Source organism: Protopterus annectens, chromosome 3.part1, assembly GCF_019279795.1.
Source record: "Protopterus annectens isolate FY-2018-M chromosome 3.part1, PAN1.0, whole genome shotgun sequence".
Classification (NCBI taxonomy): Eukaryota; Metazoa; Chordata; order Ceratodontiformes; family Protopteridae; genus Protopterus; species Protopterus annectens.
In genome coordinates this window covers 1,503,846,890-1,503,869,345 of record NC_056732.1, presented here as the reverse complement: position 1 = coordinate 1,503,869,345, position 22,456 = coordinate 1,503,846,890, and the positions used below count along the sequence as shown (strand labels likewise).

At 37.1% G+C, this 22,456-nt stretch overlaps 1 protein-coding gene across 3 annotated transcripts in view; it reads right to left on the bottom strand.

The window, feature by feature from the left end:
* LOC122798538 (protein lifeguard 2-like) overlaps positions 1-22,456 on the bottom strand; it is an 861,262-nt gene that overhangs the window by 145,848 nt on the left and 692,958 nt on the right. For all 3 annotated transcript variants that reach the window (XM_044067573.1, XM_044067575.1, XM_044067574.1), the window contains exon 9: positions 413-500. In XM_044067573.1, the coding sequence (XP_043923508.1) occupies positions 413-500 (88 nt within the window). The remainder of the gene's footprint in view (positions 1-412; positions 501-22,456) is intronic.

Genomic DNA, 22,456 nt, shown 5'->3' with positions numbered 1-22,456 from the left:
TTCTGTGTATTTATTCACAAAAGCCACATCCTTAAATTGTGTCTTTTTTGTTGTAGTTTTATTAATATCAAAATCTGATATACTTTACTGCTAACCTCAATGGAAGTTTTTTGATAACTTCTTTCCGTGGTGAGCACTTTAACAAAAATGTTAAGAAATTAAATCTTTCTTTTCTAGAGACATGTCATGTTAAAAATGGCAAGACATTAAAGACTGAATGTTAAGGAGCATTTGCTAAACCAGCCTTAAATAGTGGATGTACCTTTAGAAAGGATCACTTTTCTTTTTCCTGCTGCTAAATCAGAAAAATGAACAGTAATAGCTGTTGACTGTTCACTACTGACTGAGTCCAGGTTAATTTTACATTTTCATTGAAACCAATAATGTATAACTCACAGACATCTGCATTTACCTTGGTTTGGAAGCAGAACAGTGTAACAGAGAGACAGACCATAGCGGTGACTCCAATGCATACCATCACACTCTTGGTATTATGGTAACTGAAACAAAGGTATACAAAAGAAATTAAATAATAAGGAAAAGAGACCTGACAAATGTTGAATTATGCTCTTAACATAGTAGCAGATAAAACATTTGATATTTAAAGTATTAAATATAATAGTGAGATACAAGGAGTGCTGCGACCTTCATTGGCTCTATTTTCAGACTTGCAAAAATGTATGGGAAACCAGGGCAAACACACATAATAGTACTGTAATCAAGAGTAAGGCACTGTATAAGTATTCATAACCACATGTGATATCCTCTTTTTATGAAAAAAAAGAAAACTGTAGTTCTTTGAAGAACTCCCCCTGTAACAGTAGCAGAGTGAGAAGGATCAGTGCTACAGTCATGCTGCATAAAATGTTAATGACAGCTCTAACCAGATTTCTAGAATAGCAATAGTATGTTCTCACCCATGCCAGGTTACTTGCAACTCCTAGGAAATCTCAACTCCTAGGAAATCTAAAAAGGTAATGTAACCACTGTTAACTTTTACTCGTTTTTTTGATAACAGGGGAGTAAACAGTAAGTTTGCCTATACACTCTGGCATGCCATACAAGAAGAAAGGACTATCACCCAGACAGTTTCCCCTTCCCGAATGAATCAAGGCCAATAAATCAACACAGAAAAGACACCAAGACCACGTATCTTCAATAAGAAGAGTGTATGTCTAGATACTCCTCCTCAAAAAGTAATGATATATACATATACAAAGAAGAATGCCAACTGTTTAACCCACCTGCTAGCCCACTAGGAGTTTGAGGAAAAACAGGAGCAGAACTTAGCTTCAATCAGCCAAAGGGGGAGATCACAGACAGAATAGGACCAGGGGCAGGAAGTAACTCCTATTGCAGAAGTGATCCCTCTACTTAAAAATTTACTATTACAGCAAATTAACTATGCAAATGTACTTTGTTCATCACAGGGATCATGGCTGCTTCTGTTGTCATATTCAGTAAGATGGAAGAGCACCACACGGTTGGCAATGAGCCTGATGTCAGACTAATGCAGAAGACTACAGCATTTCTTCAATACTCCACTGCTCATTTACTGGATGTCAAAACTATAGCATTTGATTAGAGGTGTAAGTGAAAGATCAGATGACTGTATCACAGATGCTCTGTGCTTGGATATTCCTAAACAAAGCAGCTGCAATAGTGGCTGCCCTGCTAGAATGCACTCTGACCTGATTCTCTAGGATTTATCCATGGTGGTCATAAAACAATAAGATGTACTAAGCTAGCCATATGGAAATGGTCTTTTATGGATACTGGTCTTCCTTGTTTCCTTGGAATATAGGACATCAAAACTGGTCTGTTAGCTTAAGCTTCCTAGGTCCTCCTTATAAGATTCTTGAATCTTTTGCATATAATTATGACATACAGGATCCCCCCACCTCCCCTTTATTTTGTGAGTCATTCTGAAAGAGTGGGAGTTGGATGGAATGGTTCAAGGAAAATCAAGAGCCTACGTGTTCACTGTCCATCGTTATCCTGTTAGTTATGGTGACATATTAAGAACTGGTTGGACAGGTGTAGAGGCAGCTCTGAGACCACATGGTGCTGCATGTCTTTGTGCAAAAACACTGTATTAGGGCTGTCTGTGATTTCCAAAGGATACTGCTAAGTGTTGTGGTAACCCTGTGGTGTTCATACTGATAGGGGAAACCTGGCCAGGGCACTGGGGAACTTCCACTATTCTTTTCTCACTGCTAGGTGGCACAAGGAGGCTGCTGCAGTGATGAGGTGAGAGATTCAAGATGGAGGAGGAGAGAGAAAATTCTGACAGTGAAATGGAGCAAGAAAATATGGAAGGTTTGGCGATTGATGATCATGAGGAAGTTACTGTAACAACAGGGCATGAAGGAGGTTTATTTACATAGGTCTTGGTAGATTTAATGAACCAGGGAGATCCAGTAAATTGAGAAGCTGTAAAATGGAGTAACTTGGTGGAAAGAGTGATTGCTGAGGGAGAAGAGGAGAGCACTACTGGGGAATGAGAGAACGAAGACTATACAGTGGGTCTGGAAAATCGACCATCTGGTACATATTTGGGGCTAGGAATACTGGTTTAATGGCATGCACTGGCAACAGAGTTTCAACAAGAAATCGGCTGAAAGTCTAATTTTTGCAGAGGAAAAAGACTGACATCTAGACTGGAAATGCTGAAGCAGGTAGGAAAACACAGGTGAGTGGACAACAGACTGAAAGAAAATGTCAGTGGTAAGAATTAAGATTAAAAGTAATGAAAAGATAGACAGATATAAAGTACTTGACAGCATAAATTTACCACTGGGGTTTAAACTGCAGGATATCAGAGCACTTTACAGTGGAGTGAATAATTTAAGAAATCCTCACTGCTACACGTGCAACATTATAATGGTAGAATTACTGAATATCCTAGTATACATATGGCACTTATCAAGACAAAATTTGGCATTCATTGAGTGGCCAAGAACACGGTGTCAAAAGCAGAGGATTCAGTGCCTAAAAGAATAGACAGATGTACTTTGCACCAAATGGGCTTTACCTCTCATCTGGAGGAGACAAGTATAAAATAGGATATTTTCACTCTCCATTGTGTCCTTTTATGGTTACCTTATAAGTGATTGATGTTCATTTGTTTGGGAACTTATTTCTCCATTCTTGATTCTAAAGTTCTACTTTTCACTGACCTATGACAATAGGCTGCATTAGAACCAGTTCAGGAAGTGGGCTGGGTCACATTAGACCCAAGCAATTTTAGACCCATCAACCTGAGCAGTATTTTGTGTAAAATCATGGCAAGGGTCATAATGGAGCTTCTCCAAAATGATACAAGGGACCTACTTTTGTTAAATATGGAAGATTCCTGCCTCTTGAATCTTGTGGCATTCTTAACAGGTAAAAGCAGCAGTTGACCAAAGGCATACAATTCCTGTTACTTATTGCAGCCTTACTAGGGAATGACAAATTAAATGCATTAAATGTCGATCCTCATGTAATTCAATGGTAAAACATCAATGAAGTAAAAGGCTAAAACAAATTAATGTTGGTGTGTCCAACAGGGCTTTCTACTTAGGAAATTTTTGGATTATTTTTCTTGGATATTAAAATGTGGAATGGGCTATGCATAACCAAATATGCAAACAACTACAAACTGGGTAATATAAACACTTCAGCAAAAGATGCTGATGTCCTCCAGGATAGTCTATAGAGTGTTTATATATATATATATATGTATATATATATATATATATATATATATATATATATATATATATATATACATATATATATATATATATATATATATATATATATATATACATATATATATAAACACACTCATGAAGTGTACCTATACTTATGAATGTATGATGCTACATCGAAACACAAAATATTGACTGATAACTGATTGAACACAATTGATCAATCACACAATCACCAGCCAATCAAAAACATGAAAAACAAAGCTAAACTTTTTTTGCAGTGGATATTCCCCTGCACTTTCCATGAAGAGACACAGCCCCCACCTGTTAATTATATATACCAACTATGAGATTGCATTAAAGTGGGAAAAGGGAAATTCCCTGATTCCCACCATGCTACGATCTTACATACATTTCAAAAGCTTGTATGTGCAATCACCTGAGTTTTGATTATATTTACCGGTGTGCATGTGCAAGCACACACACACACACACACACACACACACACACACACACACACACACACACACACATACACACACACTCACACACACACACACACACACACACACACACACACACACACACACACACACACACACACACACACACACACACACACACACACACACATGCAGCTTCTCACATACACTCATGCACGAACCTCCTAACCCTACCTTACCGCAAAACTGCCCAGTACCTCCCACTACCACATGACCTTTTGGTAGTGTTTACTACCAAGAGGTTCAGGGAGTGGCCATGCTAATTTACCTGGCTGAACAATTATATGAATCGATATTTGCACAGATGCCTTCCTGGGGACAGTTCCATGGCGAAGAGCACATGGTTAATTAGCATATGCCTCTTCAACGGACTACCTTATTAGCATGTAGCACAGCTGCAGAGACAGCCTAACATGGTGCTGCATGTCTTTGTGCAAAAACACTGTATTAGGGCTGTCTGTGATTTCCAAAGGATACTGCTAAGTGTTGTGGTAACTCTGTGGTGTTCATACTGATAGGGGAAACCTGGCCTGGGCACTGGGGAACTTCCACTATTCTTTTCTCACAGCTAGGTGGCACAAGGAGGCTGCTGTAGTGATGAGGTGAGAGATTCAAGATGGAGGAGGAGAGAGGAAATTCTGACAGTGAAATGGAGCAAGAAAATATGGAAAGTTTGGCGACTGATGATCATGAGGAAGTTATTATAACAACAGGGCATGAAGGAGGTTTATTTACACAGGTCTTGGTAGATTTAATGAACCAGGGAGATCCAGTAAATTGAGAAGCTGTAAAATGGAGTAACTTGGTGGAAAGAGTGATTGTTCAGGGAGAAGAGGAGAGCACTACTGGGGAATGAGAGAACGAAGACTATACAGTGGGTCTAGAAAATCGACCATCTGGTACATATTTGGCAGTAGGAATACTGATTTAATGGCATGCACTGGCAACAGAGTTTCAACAAGAAATCGGCTGAAAGTCTAATTTTTCCAGAAGAAGAAAAAGACTGACATCTGGACTGGAAATGCTGAAGCAGTTAGGAAAACACAGGTGAGAGGACAACAGACTGAAAGGAAAATGTCAGTGGTAAGAATTAAGATTAAAAGTAATGAAAAGATAGACAGATATAAAGTACTTGACAGCATAATTTTACCACTGGGGTTTAAACTGCAGGATATCAGAGCACAGATACTTATTGGGACAGAAGATTTTTTTGTGAGGTAACTTTTAATCTTTTGCTCTGCTACAGAAGTTTATGTGTGAAATGGAAAAAGAAAAAAAATGAATGTCCTACAGAAAGAATACATTTTTCAAAATTTAGCACTGCCACTGAGGAAAAAAATGACATTGAGCTGACTGAACTAAAAGCTTATTTTCTAGCTGAATGTAACAATGTGCATGAAACAAAAACAGTTTAATATGCAGGAAATGTATGGACAGGGGGATGGGAGGTTTGGGTAACTGTAAATAAACCTGAAAGGAAGGTTACGTATGTTTAAATGCAATTAACATTAATAGAAAAAGAGGTACTGTAAGATACTGGGGGCAGCCAAAAGTGTGCTTTCATTGATTGTTTGTTTATTTATTTATTTATATTTCTTTACAGAGATAATGCACTGATCTCAATGGACCATTTGTAGGCACGGCCCGGGTGAATAGGACCACATAAGAAATTAACAAAACATATTTACAGATACAAGAATATGCAAGAATATACTACAACATTTAGATCAAGAAGCAGTTAATGTCAATTATACCATGACCCCCCCCAAAACGTGCACGCTGATTGGCCAGCGTGCCCGTTGTAAATCGAGTTATACTAATGGAAAAAGGTCCGGTCGCCCGGACTTTTTTCCATTAGTATAACTCGTTTTTTTAAAACACTGTCTCGCTATGTTAAATGGGTTTAACATAGCGAGACAGCTTTAAAATAAGCAACGGAGCCGTTGCTTATTTTAAAGCTGTCTCGCTATGTTAAACCCATTTAACATAGCGAGACAGTGTTTTAAACAACAGAAAGCAAGATCTCCGTTGCTTTTTAGTGTCGCTATGTTAAATGAGTTTAACATAGCGAGACAGTTTAAAATAAGCAACGGAGATGTCCGTTGCTTATTTTAAACTGTCTCGCTATGTTAAACTCATTTAACATAGCGAGACATAAAAAGCAACGGAGATCTTGCTTCTCCGTTGCTTTGCCCACAACTCTGATGTACCGCAGGCGCCGCAGTACATCAGAACTGCCGCGATGCCAGACATCTGCGGAAGGGCAGTAAACAGGCATTATACTATGCCATTATTTAAGAAAAGTAATAGTTTCTTTTCTTAAATAATGCCATGTATAATAGCAATAACCGCCTGGTGTGGGTAATGCTAAATTTACCCACGGTTGGGTTTGTTTGGTCCCTCGGGCTTCGCCCTCGGGACCAAACCACGCCAACCGTGGGTAAATTTAGCATTACCCACACCCAGGCGTGGGTTATTGCTATAATCATATAGCAGTGCTTTATGGATAAGACGCAGACATAATGACTGAGATGGCTTATGCTACACAGACAGCAGCATACCATTACATATAGAGATATAAAGACATTAGAAGAGGTAACTGAGAATAGTTGCAAGAAAGGATACCATGAGAAGAAGACACAGAAAAGGTGAGAGAGGCATGCAGAGGGAAGAGGGTTAGAAAGGAGAAGTGTGAGCGAGATGCAAAGAGAAGAGGGAAGTAGGAGGAATGAGAGGCAGTAAGTAAGAGGGTGACAAGATGAGGTAAGTATAGATGAAACTGGGATAAAAGGGTATGTGTCAGGGCTGCAGGTTTATGTAACATGAGCTGAGTGAGTAGAGCTGCACTCTGGTTGGGTGAGGAGGTGTTTCTTGAGCTTATGTTGCTGAAGATCATTTAGTGCAGGAATGAAAAAAAAAAAGATGCAGCCAATGTGGAAAATCAGGTCATATACCTAGGAATTGCTTACTCAAGCATAGGAATGCAATAATATAGATAATTTTTGGATGGATTGTTCATTGATACAAGAAAAAGACTAGAGGAAAAACAGCAATTTTCAGATAAAGCACAGTCTGAGCAAGATGGCACAGCTATGTATGATGGGGGGGGGGGGTAAAGATATTAAACAGAATATTATAACAGAGATGTGGAAGGACAGATACAAAATAAGTTTGATATACCAAGCAGTGATAAGGGAAACAAAGGAGATACAGTAACTGGTGAAGGGAATGAACAGCAGAAAGTAACTCCACTGGGGAGAGTGAAACGCAGAAAAATAAAAAGATAAAGGATAATGTTTCAGTGCTAGAAGAAAATATAAACTGCATTATACATTGTTAGAGGGCTGACAGTAGCAGAATGGTGTAAAGAACAAAATGATGTATCCAAAGGCTCAACAGGAACAAAAAATTCAAAATGACTTAAATAAAACTCTGTTTTAATGAAATGATAAAAAATTCCACATCAAGCGCTTTCGCCTGGAGGCATACCAGGCTTTTTCAAAATGAACCATGATTAAAAATTCAAGGCTTAAGTACTTTCTAGCCCAAATCATGTGACTAGAATAGCAACTAATAAAATAAGCAAATCAGATGTTAAAGTGCCAACAGCAATTCATTCATTCAATGAAATTATACAATGTCTAATAACCCACAAAATTGTACTAAATAATGTAAAAACATGTGTTTAAATTACAACTCGTAATAAAGCATGTATGACTGTTATATAAAGCTGCAAACAAGCTTAAAAAACTTAAAAACAGTCTTAAAAAATTCTTTTTATGTTTAAAAAATCTATTAAGAACTATTGGTTTCTAAGACCTCTGTTAATCATAAGAAAGGTTAACCAAAGTTTGAAACATCCACTCAAAACAAAATGTTATCCAAAATAACTGGCAATGAACAAACCATCTAAAAATTTTTTTATAATGAACAAAATCATAACTTAGCCCTCCTCAATTTCAAAACACTCATAATACTAATACTGTCATTTAAACAAGGAGGCTTAGTTGCGTTCAACTTGAGCTGCCACAACAGTTCCTTGCATTCAAGACGGGTTTCCCAATCACCCTCTCTACTGTCATGTAGGACTTGCTCTAGGATTAAAAATTTAAGTTGCATATTAGGGCATGTGCTAAGATGCTTAAAAAAAGCATTGTTTTCCTTTTTCTTAGAAACATCATAAAGATGCTCATATATCCTTCTCCTAAGGGTTCTCTCAGTTTTACCTACGTAAAAACTGGAGCATTGAGTACAAAAACCTAAATAGACAACTCCTTTCGTACCACAGTTGTAATGGTGTTCAGCCCTAAATTTAAACCTCCTAGAGGGAATGAAAAATGAACTGTCATTATGCACATAAGGGCATTGCTTACATGAACCATACTTATACGTTCCAAGTTTAGAATAAACCCTTTTATTGTCCACACCAGGTCTGATCTCAAGGAGACCCTTGGGGTTTGTGTCCTTTTTCCTAACAAAATGGGGATGCTGCTTAACAATCTGTTTGAAATCATCATGTTGTACCAAAATTGGCCAATATTTTTAATTGATTGTTCAATTTTAAGGAATCACCAGAAAAGGTATACACAAAACTGTTTTGGTATTCAATCTGTTCCGATGGTTTTGAAAGAATGCCACCAGATGCCCCCTTACCTAACAGAGGGCAGTAAATAGCCTCCCTACCAGCAGTAACCTCCTCAGCCAAATTACTTACTAAGTGTGCTGGGTAACCCCTTTCATCAAAAAGTTGCTTTAGCAAGTTAACCTCTTCAAGAAAAAGCTCCATTGTGCTACACATCCTTTGAAGCACGTATAAGTTGACCCTTCACAATACCCTTCTTCTGGTGGAAGGGGTGGCCACTGTTGAAATGTAGGTAGGAATTAGAAAAGGAGTTTTTTCTATATATCTTAGATTGGAAAGTACCATTACTGACATCTTTAAGAAGGGCAACATCAAGATAATGCAAATAATCATTATTTACTTTATAAGTGAAAGACAGAAAGGGAGTGGTAGAATTGATGTAAACCATAAAGTCTAAGAATTGATCTAAAGAGCCATCCCATAACAAACAAATGTCATCCAGGTATCGTTTATAGTGGGTGATATGTTGAACCCAATGCGTGGAAAAAACAAATTTGTTTTCCCAGTGGTGTAACACTATGTTTGCATAACTAGAAGCACAAGCCATGCCCATTGCTACACCCTTTTTCTGTTTGTAAGTGTCACCCTTAAAATAGATGAAATTGTTTTCTAGGACAGTCTCCATAAATTCAACCAATAAACCAATCGTGTTAGACCCTAACCCAGATTCAGCAGCTAGAATATTGTTGAACCATTCCAGCCCTACAGCATGGGGGATACTGGGGAATAACTCAACTATGTCAATAGTGGCCATTAAAAGCTCTGGTTTATAGAGATTTTGCTGGATGCCTGAGAGAAAGTCCCATGAATCTTTGCAAACATGAGGTAAAGTGAAAGCAAATTTGTTGATGGTAAAATCAATGAATTTTCCTAAGGGCTCTGTTATTCCCCCAGCTCCTGAGACAATAGGTCTAAAGTTCAAAGGGTCTAAGCCCTTGTGTGTCTTGGGAATTCCAAAAATTGCAGGTATCCTTGGGTTTCTAACAGAGATAATTATATAGTTTTTCATTCATCACACCCTGTAATAAATGATCCATGAGTAAATAAGAAATTTTAGAATGTGCTAAATTCAATTCATTCCTAGAAACCAGTTCATAACGCTCAGTATCCTGCAACATATTGTGAATGTGGGTGTCGTATATCATGTTATACATTAAAACTACGCCTCCACCCTTATCTGGCTTCATCACCCGAATGTCTTCATCACCAAGCCTCTTGATTAACTGACCAATTTCTGGTCTAAAATTAACCGATGGTATGTGAGACCTGTTCAAACAAAAGTCTCTTAAATCTGCCTCCACCAAACCTTCAAATAATTTTAACAGTGGGTTTAAGGGTGGGTTAAATTTGCTAGGCCTAGAAAGCCCTTCATTAGTCTGAGATTGACCTTTAAAATAAAAGGCAAGATTCAAGCGTCTAACAAAAAGCTTCAAATCAACTGAAATATTATATAAGTCAATTCTACGTGAAGGTACAAAGTGAAGCCCTTTTGTAAAAAGCTCAAAAAAGTCATCAGAGATGTTGATATCAGTGTAATTGTATATAACAAAATTATTCTTTTTAGTTAAAACACACATATCATGAGATCTTCTGAAAGCTTCATCAACAAAAATCTTATCAAATACATCACCTAAACTTATTATATGCGTGCTCTGTTCCACATCTGCGGTTGATGCATTACATTCCTCCCCCCTGGTCTGCCCGGGGGATAGTGAAAATCCGATAGGCCACTCTGACTATTTTTCTGAGCAAGTCTCTCACTTCTTCTTGGTGTCTCTAGTTCAGCACTTGGGACATTGTCATTAAAAACCATGTCACTATTTTGGTTATGAAACTGTTTGGTGTCCTGCCTATTTCTACCCAACAAAGGGTAGGCCTTACCCTCCCTGTATTCTTTGAGGTCACTCTCCAGTTTCCTGATTTTACGGTTCACAATTTTTAAACAATATTGATCTACTTCATTAAAAACACGATCATATTCTCTTTTAACACCTAAAAAATTCTTACTCTTCACCACAGAATCATTAAGTGATGTTACTTCTTTAAGTAATAAACCTGCTTTTTCCTCATAGTCCCTTATCATACATTCTAGCATTTCAAGCCCTGCTTTGTCAAAGATTTTAACCAAGCTGTTATAAAGAGATGAACCAGCCACAGCATTGTTTGGAAATTTATAGCAGCATAACCCCTTCGGGACACGCTGCACACACAAACATTCTTTCAAATAATCTATTTCTAATTGTGTGCTCTTAAATGCATACAACTTGTCATTGAAAGTTTTAAAGTCATGTTCAGCACAACTACTCATGCTGTTGTTAACAGTAACAGTACCTTGTTTGAATTGAAATTGTTTTTCAGTCTATGAAGTAAAACTGAAATCTTTTTTCACAGAATTACTCTTAGCATTGCTGGCGCTGATCGGGTGCAATTGCTGCTCCTGTGGATCGGTGTAGCCCAATGAAATCCTGCCAGGAACTTCCGCTGTTGGGGAAACTCTGTTGTTAAGCCCCATAGTTGCTGTAGCAAATAAACCTAGTCCATTTTGTTGGTTACCAGGCAATGAAGTCCCAGAACTTGTGGATTCAGAGTTTAGGGACCTAGTCAATTGAGTTAAAAGTAACAAAATCTGTTTAAATTCACCACGCGTAACTGGTGCATCATCAGTTTCGTCCCTTAACAATAATGGTGTGTCAGAGAGACTAGATTGTTCAGTTCCTTCAGCCATGGATCAGTAAAACCAGGAAACCAAAACCAAATTAGATCCGAACCAGACCAAGAACAAAATGATGTATCCAAAGGCTCAACAGGAACAAAAAATTCAAAATGACTTAAATAAAACTCTGTTTTAATGAAATGATAAAGAATTCCACATCAAGCGCTTTTGCCTGGAGGCATACCAGGCTTTTTCAAGATGAACCATGATTAAAAATTCAAGGCTTAAGTACTTTCTAACCCAAATCATGTGACTAGAATAGCAACTAATAAAATATGCAAATCAGATGTTAAAGTGCCAACAGCAATTCATTCATTCAATGAAATTATACAATGTCTAATAACCCACAAAATTGTACTAAATAATGTAAAAACGTGTTTAAATTACAACTCGTAATAAAGCATGTATGACTGTTATATAAAGCTACAAACAAGCTTAAAAAACTTAAAAACAGTCTTAAAAAATTCTTTTTATGTCTAAAAAATCTATTAAGAACTATTGGTTTCTAAGACCTCTGTTAATCATAAGAAAAGTTAACCAAAGTTTGAAACATCCACTCAAAACAAAATGTTATCCAAAATAACTGGCAATGAACAACCCATCTAAAAAATTTTTTATAATGAACAAAATCATAACTTAGCCCTCCTCAGTTTCAAAACACTCATAATACTAATACTGTCATTTAAACCAGGAGGCTTAGTTGCGTTCAACTTGAGCTGCCACAACAGTTCCTTGTATTCAAGCCGGGTTTCCCAATCACCCCCTCTACTGTCATGTAGGACTTGCTCTAGGATTAAAAATTTAAGTTGCATATTAGGGCAAGTGCTAAGATGCTTAAAAAAAGCATTGTTTTCCTTTTTCTTAGAAACATCATAAAGATGCTCATATATCCTTCTCCTAAGGGTTCTCTCAGTTTTACCTACCTACCTAGCATTGAGTACAAAAACCTAAATAGACAACTCCTTTCGTACCACAGTTGTAATGGTGTTCAGCCCTAAATTTAAACCTCCTAGAGGGAAAGAAAAATGAACTGTCATTATGCACATAAGGGCATTGCTTACATGAACCATACTTATACGTTCCAAGGAAGGCCTTTCTAGGCCTAGCACATTTAACCCACCCTTAAACCCACTGTTAAAATTATTTGAAGGTTTGGTGGAGGCAGATTTAAGAGACTTTTGTTTGAACAGGTCTCACATACCATCGGTTAATTTTAGACCAGAACTTGGTCAGTTAATCAAGAGGCTTGGTGATGAAGACATTCGGGTGATGAAGCCAGATAAGGGTGGAGGCGTAGTTTTAATGTATAACATGATATACGACACCCACATTCACAATATGTTGCAGGATACTGAGCATTATGAACTGGTTTCTAGGAATGAATTGAATTTAGCACATTCTAACATTTCTTATTTACTCATGGATCATTTATTACAGGGTGTGATAAATGAAAAACTATATAATTATCTCTATGTTAGAAACCCAAGGATACCTGCAATTTGTGAAATTCCCAAGACACACAAGGGCTTAGACCCTTTGAACTTTAGACCTATTGTCTCAGGAGCTGGGGGAATAACAGAGCCCTTAGGAAAATTCATTGATTTTACCATCAACAAATTTGCTTTCACTTTACCTCATGTTTGCAAAGATTCATGGGACTTTCTCTCAGGCATCCAGCAAAATCTCTATAAACCAGAGCTTTTAATGGCCACTATTGACATAGTTGAATTATTCCCCAGTATCCCCCATGCTGTAGGGCTGGAATGGTTCAACAATATTCTAGCTGCTGAATCTGGGTTAGGGTCTAACACGATTGGTTTATTGGTTGAATTTATGGAGACTGTCCTAGAAAACAATTTCATCTATTTTAAGGGTGACACTTACAAACAGAAAAAGGGTGTAGCAATGGGCACGGCTTGTGCTTCTAGTTATGCAAACATAGTGTTACACCACTGGGCAAACAAATTTGTTTTTTCCACGCATTGGGTTCAACATATCACCCACTATAAACGATACCTCGATGATATTTGTTTGTTATGGGATGGCTCTTTAGATCAATTCTTAGACTTTATGGTTTACATCAATTCTACCACTCCCTTTCTGTCTTTCACTTATAAAGTAAATAATGATTATTTGCATTATCTTGATGTTGCCCTTCTTAAAGATGTCAGTAATGGTACTTTTCAATCTAAGATATATAGAAAAAACTCCTTTTCTAATTCCTACCTACATTTCAACAGTGGCCACCCCTTCCACCAGAAGAAGGGTATTGTGAAGGGTCAACTTATACGTGCTTCAAGGATGTGTAGCACAATGGAGCTTTTTCTTGAAGAGGTTAACTTGCTAAAGCAACTTTTTGATGAAAGGGGATACCCAGCACACTTAGTAAGTAATTTGGCTGAGGAGGTTACTGCTGGTAGGGAGGCTATTTACTGCCCTCTGTTAGATAAGGGGGCATCTGGTGGCATTCTTTCAAAACCATCGGAACAGATTGAATACCAAAACAGTTTTGTGTATACCTTTTCTGGTGATTCCTTAAAAATTGAACAATCAATTAAAAAATATTGGCCAATTTTGGTACAACATGATGATTTCAAACAGATTGTTAAGGAGCATCCCCATTTTATTAGGAAAAGGGACACGAACCTCAAGGGTCTCTTTGAGATCAGACCTGGTGTGGACAATAAAAGGGTTTATTCGAAACTTGGAATGTATAAGTGTGGTTCATGTAAGCAATGCCCTTATGTGCATAACGACAGTTCATTTTTCATTCCCTCTAGGAGGTTTAAATTTAGGGCTGAACACCATTACAACTGTGGTACGAAAGGAGTTGTCTATTTAGGTTTTTGTACTCAATGCTCCAGTTTTTACGTAGGTAAAACTGAGAGAACCCATAGGAGAAGGATATATGAGCATCTTTATGATGTTTCTAAGAAAAAGGAAAACAATGCTTTTTTTAAGCATCTTAGCACATGCCCTAATATGCAACTTAAATTTTTAATCCTAGAGCAAGTCCTACATGACAGTAGAGGGGGTGATTGGGGAACCCGGTTTGAATACAAGGAACTGTTATGGCAGCTCAAGTTGAACGCAACTAAGCCTCCTGGTTTAAATGACAGTATTAGTATTATGCGTGTTTTGAAACTGAGGAGGGCTAAGTTATGATTTTGTTCATTATAAAAAATTTTTTAGATGGGTTGTTCATTGCCAGTTATTTTGGATAACATTTTGTTTTGAGTGGATGTTTCAAACTTTGGTTAACTTTTCTTATGATTAACAGAGGTCTTAGAAACCAATAGTTCTTAATAGATTTTTTAGACATAAAAAGAATTTTTTAAGACTGTTTTTAAGTTTTTTAAGCTTGTTTGCAGCTTTATATAACAGTCATACATGCTTTATTACGAGTTGTAATTTAAACACGTTTTACATTATTTAGTACAATTTTGTGGGTTATTAGACATTGTATAATTTCATTGAATGAATGAATTGCTGTTGGCACTTTAACATCTGATTTGCATATTTTATTAGTTGCTACTCTAGTCACATGATTTGGGCTAGAAAGTACTTAAGCCTTGAATTTTTAATCATGGTTCATCTTAAAAAAAGCCTGGTATGCCTTCAGACGAAAGCGCTTGATGTGGAATTTTTTATCATTTCATTAAAACAGAGTTTTATTTAAGTCATTTTGAAATTTTTGTTCCTGTTGAGCCTTTGGATACATCATTTTGTTCTTGGTCTGGTTCGGATCTAATATGAGAATGGTGTAAAGAATAAAAATGGACATTATATATTTGCCAGATACAAGATGCATTAGAAAAGATGCAACAGACAAAACTGGAGCTGTAAGAGGGAAGAAAACATTTTGGGAATTAGATAATGAGAAGTGCTCAGGCATAACAGTTATGATAAAAAGTGAGAAAGTAAAAATAATGGACATAACATTTATGGGAAGAAGACTAGCTGTATGTGATATAAAAGAAAAAGTGTAGTAAGACTGCATGTTATTTATGCATATAAACACATAGAGAGGAAAAATGTTTGATAAGATAAAGTTTGTGGTAGTGAACATGTCAATAAGCATGACAGGAAACTATAATTCTATTTAAGGAAAGAAAAATGAAAGATCACTTATGACATAAAAATTATGAAAGAAGTTATTAAATGTGGCGATTTAATATTGGGGAGGAAAAGAAACTGGACTTATCAAACAGGTAATTTTAAAACAGACATAGATTACATTTTATACTCAAAAGGTATGAAAGAAATAATGAAAGGTATGAAGAATGCAGACTTTTCTGATCCCAAAATAATATTGTGGTGGGGGAGGGGGTGGACTTCCAAGATGGCTGCACACTGATCAACAGCTTAACTTAGCTCTCCCTATAAGAAAGCTGAAACTGAGAACCTGCAGCGAAAGATATTGTTGATGTGAATAAAACTCAGTTGCTGGCTAGTATGTACACTGCCTGGATGCCTGCAAAGAAGAAAATGAGACAGTGAAAACCACAAAGAAGCTACTAAAGGCACAAGTCCAGAAATTCACCATCCTTTCTCACAAATGTTTATTAAGCACTTTTCGATTGTAAAATTACAAAACTTCCTCAGATAAAACAATTTGTAAAAATTGTCAACTTAAATACAACCCATGTGTTAGGTTCATTCAATCACATCAATAAAACAATTGCCACCCCCATTTTTTTTTTAAAAAACTGCCTCTAACACAAGATTTACTGTGTCCAATGAAAAACCTCATAGACTTAAAAATACATCCATTTACCTTAAAATACATACGTCTACAATACAAACTAAACCATCCAATTTTTATTTTATTTTAAGTCCTTATTGTTTCTATTTATCAATCCAAACTCTTCAATTTTAGGATACATTGGATTGAACACATCTCATTCAACCCTGGGTATGCTCCAGCATTTAAACGCAATTGCCACAGAAGTTCCAACCTTTCCAGTAACAAACTAACAGGATCACATTTTGGGTCGGGTTGGATCTGATCTATTGCTTTAAATTTAAAAATGTGTGTTGGATTTTTGGTTACGTGTTTAGCTAAGGCGTTGTCTAACTTATTTTTCAGGGCTGGCAACTTGGCACGTGAAAATCTACTGCCAATCATTAGCGGACCGGAGTTCCACTGTGGCGACCCCTAACCGGGAAAAGCCGAAAGACACAACAACTATATAAATGCTCATATACCCTTTCTTTTACTTTCCGATCTGTTTTTGCAATGTAAAACCCAAAACACGACTGACATGAGGCTATGTATACTAAGGATTTGGAATTGCATGTAAATTTCTTAGTTAATGAATATGTTCTATTCCTAATGCTAAATGTTTTACTAATCTCCATAAAGGTGCAATAACTGCATGCCCCACATGTCATCATACCTGGGTTTCTAACCATTTGTTGGATTCCATTCTTACATTCAAGCCAACTTTTTAAAATTTTTCCCTCTTTTGTATATAACTTGAGGCAATTGAGAAAAAGAAATTTGCAACTGATGACCCCTGGCCAGTTAAAAGTTGCCAATTTTTAAACAATTCCCCTAAGGTCTGGGGCATCAATATTGTATGTTAAAATCAACCTATGTCTTTCCTTCCGGCCATCAGTGACACTGTTAAATGGACTTTAATCCTGTTCCATATTAGGACATTCATTCCCATAACCAAGAATGGGTCTATACAACCCTCTACTTCTTTTACACTGAACTTCCTGGATGAGTTAATTAATTAATCCTTGCCGGATAACCCCTCTTTGTAAACATCCCAAACAAGTTTGTACATTCATCAATAAAGTCACAGGTCTTAGTAATCATTCTTGCCACACGGACTAGCTGTCCTTTAATAACTGACCTTTTTTGCTTGATAGGATGCCCACTTGTAAAATGTAAAAATGTGTTGGAATATGTTACTTTCCTATGAACTGATGAAATATAATATAACTACTACTCTCTCTATCTTTACTTAATTTAATGTCAAGACAAGATATGTTATGCTCATTAAATTCAAACGTAAATTTTAAAAATTGAGTTGTAGTGTTTAAATAGTCCACCAATTATTTTGCAACACTCTCATCACCTTTTATGATGATAAGTATGTTGTCTAAGAACCTAGTATAAAAGTGTAAAATATCCTTATACTGATTACTGCATTCTAGGTATTGATGTTCCCATTCAGCCATAACTAGGTTCGAAAAACTCCCCCCGCATGATGAGCCCATTGCTACACCAATGCGTTGCAAGTACCTTTCCTTATCAAACATAAAATAGTTGTTGGTCAAAATTATGTCCAAGAGTTCCTGGATGACTGAAATTGCATTCTAAGATGCTCCTTTCCGTCTCAAGGTACTTACCATGCCTTCAATATGTGGTATTGATGTGTATAAGTCTTTGTCAACCGTTACAAAAATTATAATCTTGATTAAATTCTAATTTATTAATCTCTTCAGGGCACGTCCAAGAGTCTTTACAAATTTGGGATAGTTGCTTAATATATTTCTTCAAAATGGTGTCTACATATTTTGCACAAGCGTAGGTGATTTAACATCTAGCATCAATTAAAGGGCGCATTGGGGGTTTTCAATATCTTTATGTATTTTTGGTATTCCGAATAACGTCTGAATTTTTGGTGCAGGCATTATTAAATAATTATAAATCTGAACATCGATTCTGCCATCAATAAACATATCATTTAAATATGACTTTATTCTCATGTATGCTGTATTGATTTCGTTAATAGATGCAGGTTTGTACGTTTCACTTTCAATCACTTCCTTCATTTTCACATTATAATCAACAATGCCCATTCTAACGCACTACCCCCTTCTCAGGTTTCATAACCCTGACTGGCAGATGTTGTAGCTCCTTAAGTGTAATGTAATCGTCATTTGAAATATTACAACTTTTGTATGACTTTTTTCTATTGTTCTCTATGCAGTTTCTAAAGTCCAATTCACAAATGCTTTCAAAAACATTCAGTAATGGATGTAGTGGAGGATTAAACGTACTTGATATTGACAACTTGTTCTCTTTACCCACATTATCCCCAAAAATTGTGGATAAATTCAATTTATGAACAAAACATTTCAATTCAATCACTGCTTTACCAATGTCAGCGTGCACGTCTGGAACAAATGCATATCCTTTTGCCATTTCAACCAAGTTGCTATCTATGCTGACTGATGAATAATTATACACTTTAAAGTCTCGTATAGTTACTGTTTGTGGTGTTATAGTCAATAGTTGAAACATTTTCGTCACGTGTTACCTTCTCCTCCTGTTTGCTTGTCTCTTGTTTCTGTTCTGTGTTGTCTGATTGTACTGAGGGTTGTGATTCTGCCCATTGTTGGAAAAATCCATATTATTTGAGTTTGTATTATATCCACCCTGGTTAGTGTTTGTTTGCGTGTTTCTTGAATTAATGGCTATTCTCTCACTTCTTCTTGGTGGTAAAGTTGTTCCCAGCTCTGTTTCACCTTCGTTTTTGAATATTGATGTCACTTCGTCATGGGTGGAGTTTGTGACATTTTCCTGTACCCTGTCCTGGCCAATCGCATTCAGTTTATACTGCATTGGTGGATTTGGATAAGCTATGCGCAAATTATAGGCATTTTTGTCCCTATTCAACTTTTTAAGCTTAGTCTCTCGAAGTTTAATTAAATACTGTTCCACACTGGAAAAAATGCGCGTGTAATCAAAGTGGTACTGAGCAAAATTAGTATCTGCTTTTATTTATTCAACTCCCATTAAAAACAAAATATCAAAAAAAACCATCAAAAACTAGGTATGCTCTATTGACAAAATCATTACCTTACACCTGCCACTAAAATCACTCTCTCTACTTCCTTTCTTATCCCCTCCCTTCTCTATGGAGCTCCACTTCTAACTAATCTACAGTCCTCTCTGAAAACACAACTTTCCTCTTGCTACAACAAAATCGCCAAGTTCGCTAACAGCCATAAGTCCTCCACCCACCACTGTTCCTCTCTCCAAAAACTAAAATGGCTAGAACTACCCAATCATCTCACCTACACTCAACTAACTCTTGCACACAAGCTCATTTTCAACCCCTCCCTCTGTCCCTCCCTTTCTTCTGCCTTTAAAATGCACCTACCTGATAGAGTATTAAGGTCTAACAACCAAACTCTATTAGAAGTGTACAAACCAACTCGTCCCCCAGGCAAAAATCTTCTATCCTATGGTCTAGCACGCCTCTGGAACTCCCTACCACCATCCATTCGTTTCACCTCTAACCATTTTATTTTCAAAAAATCTCTTCATTCACATCTAGTATCCCAGTGGGAATGCTCTTGCTCCCACCCCACATAACTAACGCTGGCAATTTCCATCTTCCTTTCTTTCCCCTGTTTACACCAGCAATTTTCCTTTATCATTTCTCCTAACTCATACATTCTTATTATTATTAGGGTATCTGCAAGAATACACTACACTGCACCTCTTAAGTGTATGATTCCTAAGATGTAATGACTTCTCAGTATTTACTTTGCAATATTCCTTTTTTAGTCTGTATCTTCTGTAAGTTTCACCACTAGTTTGTATTATTTGTAATGTTTGCTGTACTATTTGTAATTGTTTGCTTGAATCTTTTACATTTATATAATTATCATCCATAACCTACTGTAACCTAGATTGTTTGGAGCTTTTCTCCCCAGGACTCCATTGAAAACAGGTTCATTTTGGCCCAATGGACTATCCTGGTAAACCAACTGCAAATAAATAAATAAATAATACATAAATAAAAATTTGTTGATCCAAGTCAGTGATTTCTTTCTCCAGTTGGTCCAAACTGATCTTATAGTGTTTTATAATTATATCGAGCAAGTCCAAACCGTGTTGGTTACACATGTTGACCAGGTCATGATGGAAAGCAGACCCTGCCTCCAAACCTGTGGGTTATTGCCATAAGCGTAAACTCTTTAGGACTATTTTTTGTTGTACGCATTCTATAGGCTATTTCCAAATTCAGCTTTTTAAATTTAAGGATCTTTGTATGTAATACTTTCAAGTAAGTGGCAATCTCGACCGTTCCTCCAGCCAGATTCCCTTCTAAGGCACTGTTTTGTTGATTATTTGTTAATAAAACGGGTGTACTTAACCAACATTTAATATTAAGGGAGCCAATAAGCCCCGAGGAGGTCGCTGTCATTGCTACTGCAGTTGTTGCCGTATTCACCGGCTTTGATGTAATAAGGCCAGCTGTAGAAGCACATGAAGAAGAAATAGGGGAAGATGTAACCGCCGTTACATAGGTGGAAGTTGATGAATGTGTCCTGCCTTGTCCACCTACTACACTCCGCTGCAGGGGCCGTGTTAACTGCTGCTAGGTTGACTGCTGGCTACTAATAACATTGTCCAGTTTGTTAGATAAATCTTCCACTCGCTGGGTCAGCATTTGTATGATCATAGTCAAGTTACCAGCATCATTATTATCAAACTGTGACGATCTTGGACTTACTGTTTCTAATGTAGCCATATGAAACAAACTAAAATCAAAACTCACGGACTCAAGAAACAGTGAAAACCACAAAGAAACTACTAAAGGCACATGTCCAGAAATCCACCGTCCTTTCTCACAAATGTTTATTAGGCACTTTTCATCTTGTAAAATTACAAAACTTCCTCAGATAAAACAATTTGTAAAAATGTCAACTTAAATACAACCCATGTGTTAGGTTCATCCAATCACGTCAATAAAACAATTGCCACCCCCCCATTTTTTTTTTTTTTTTTTTTTTGTGCCTTTTTTAGCCAAGGTCTTGAAAACAAACTTCCCAACATGAAATTTGACATTCATTGCAAAATATGAGTCATGTTGCTAAACGCTAGAAGCTTAAACCAAAAACTGCACACCCTGGAAGCACTTCTATCTCTGGAAGATGTAGATGTCTGTGCAGTCACAAATACCTGGTTCAAGGCCTCAGAGAATACCCCTGCCTTGCAAGGCTATAAAGTCTTCAATACCGTCAGATCACAAAATGAGCATGTGAGAACCAAAGGAGGTGGTGTTTCTATCTATATTAGAGATAAATTCACCTCCCATCTAGCTAGACTGGACAACTCCATGGAGTTACTCCAAGTTCATGCCACTGTGGGTAAGAACCCCATTCAAGTCAAAGCCAGTTATAGATGCCGCTCTGTGGGTCATGAAGTGCATGCAGCCTACTTGACCAAACTGGAGACAATCCAAATATTACCAAACACTCTGGTTATGGGGGATTTCAATTATACCACCATCATCTGGGAAACCTATGCTAGTCCTAACTCACTAATGCAAATGTTAATTGACTTTGTTAACTCAAATGCCCTGGAACAACTTGTTCATACCCCAAAAGAGGGACAAATTTACTAGATCTGGTCCTCACTAACATGTCAAACAGATGAACTGCTGCAACTCCCTCATTTGTTAAATCTGACCATAGATCAGTCATCGTCAAGCTGGCACAAACACCAGAACTCACAATGGGCTAAATCAGACTAAATAACATCACCAAGGAAAACTATACCCTCCTAGGTGAAGATAAAAATGCATTCCGAGCCCTACCCCCAGATAGAAGAGGTAATTACACCGAATCTTTCACTAAAGCCCTGTACAATTACTTGCGTAAGTGTATAGATTCAGCTGTACCAGACAGAATCAAAGCCAGAGCCCCTAGTAAAAATAAGCCACCATGCTGGACATCCAGCATCAACAAATATTACAATAAATGCAAAAGGTTGCTGTCCAAGACAACAAAGGCGAGGCCCCAACAATGGAAAAGCACCCTCCTCAGCCTCAACAGGCAAATAAGACAACTTGGCAATCCTCCAAGGACTTCTTTGAGAAAGACATAGCCAGCACAGCCAAGGATAACCATAAGGTCTTTTACAGCTACG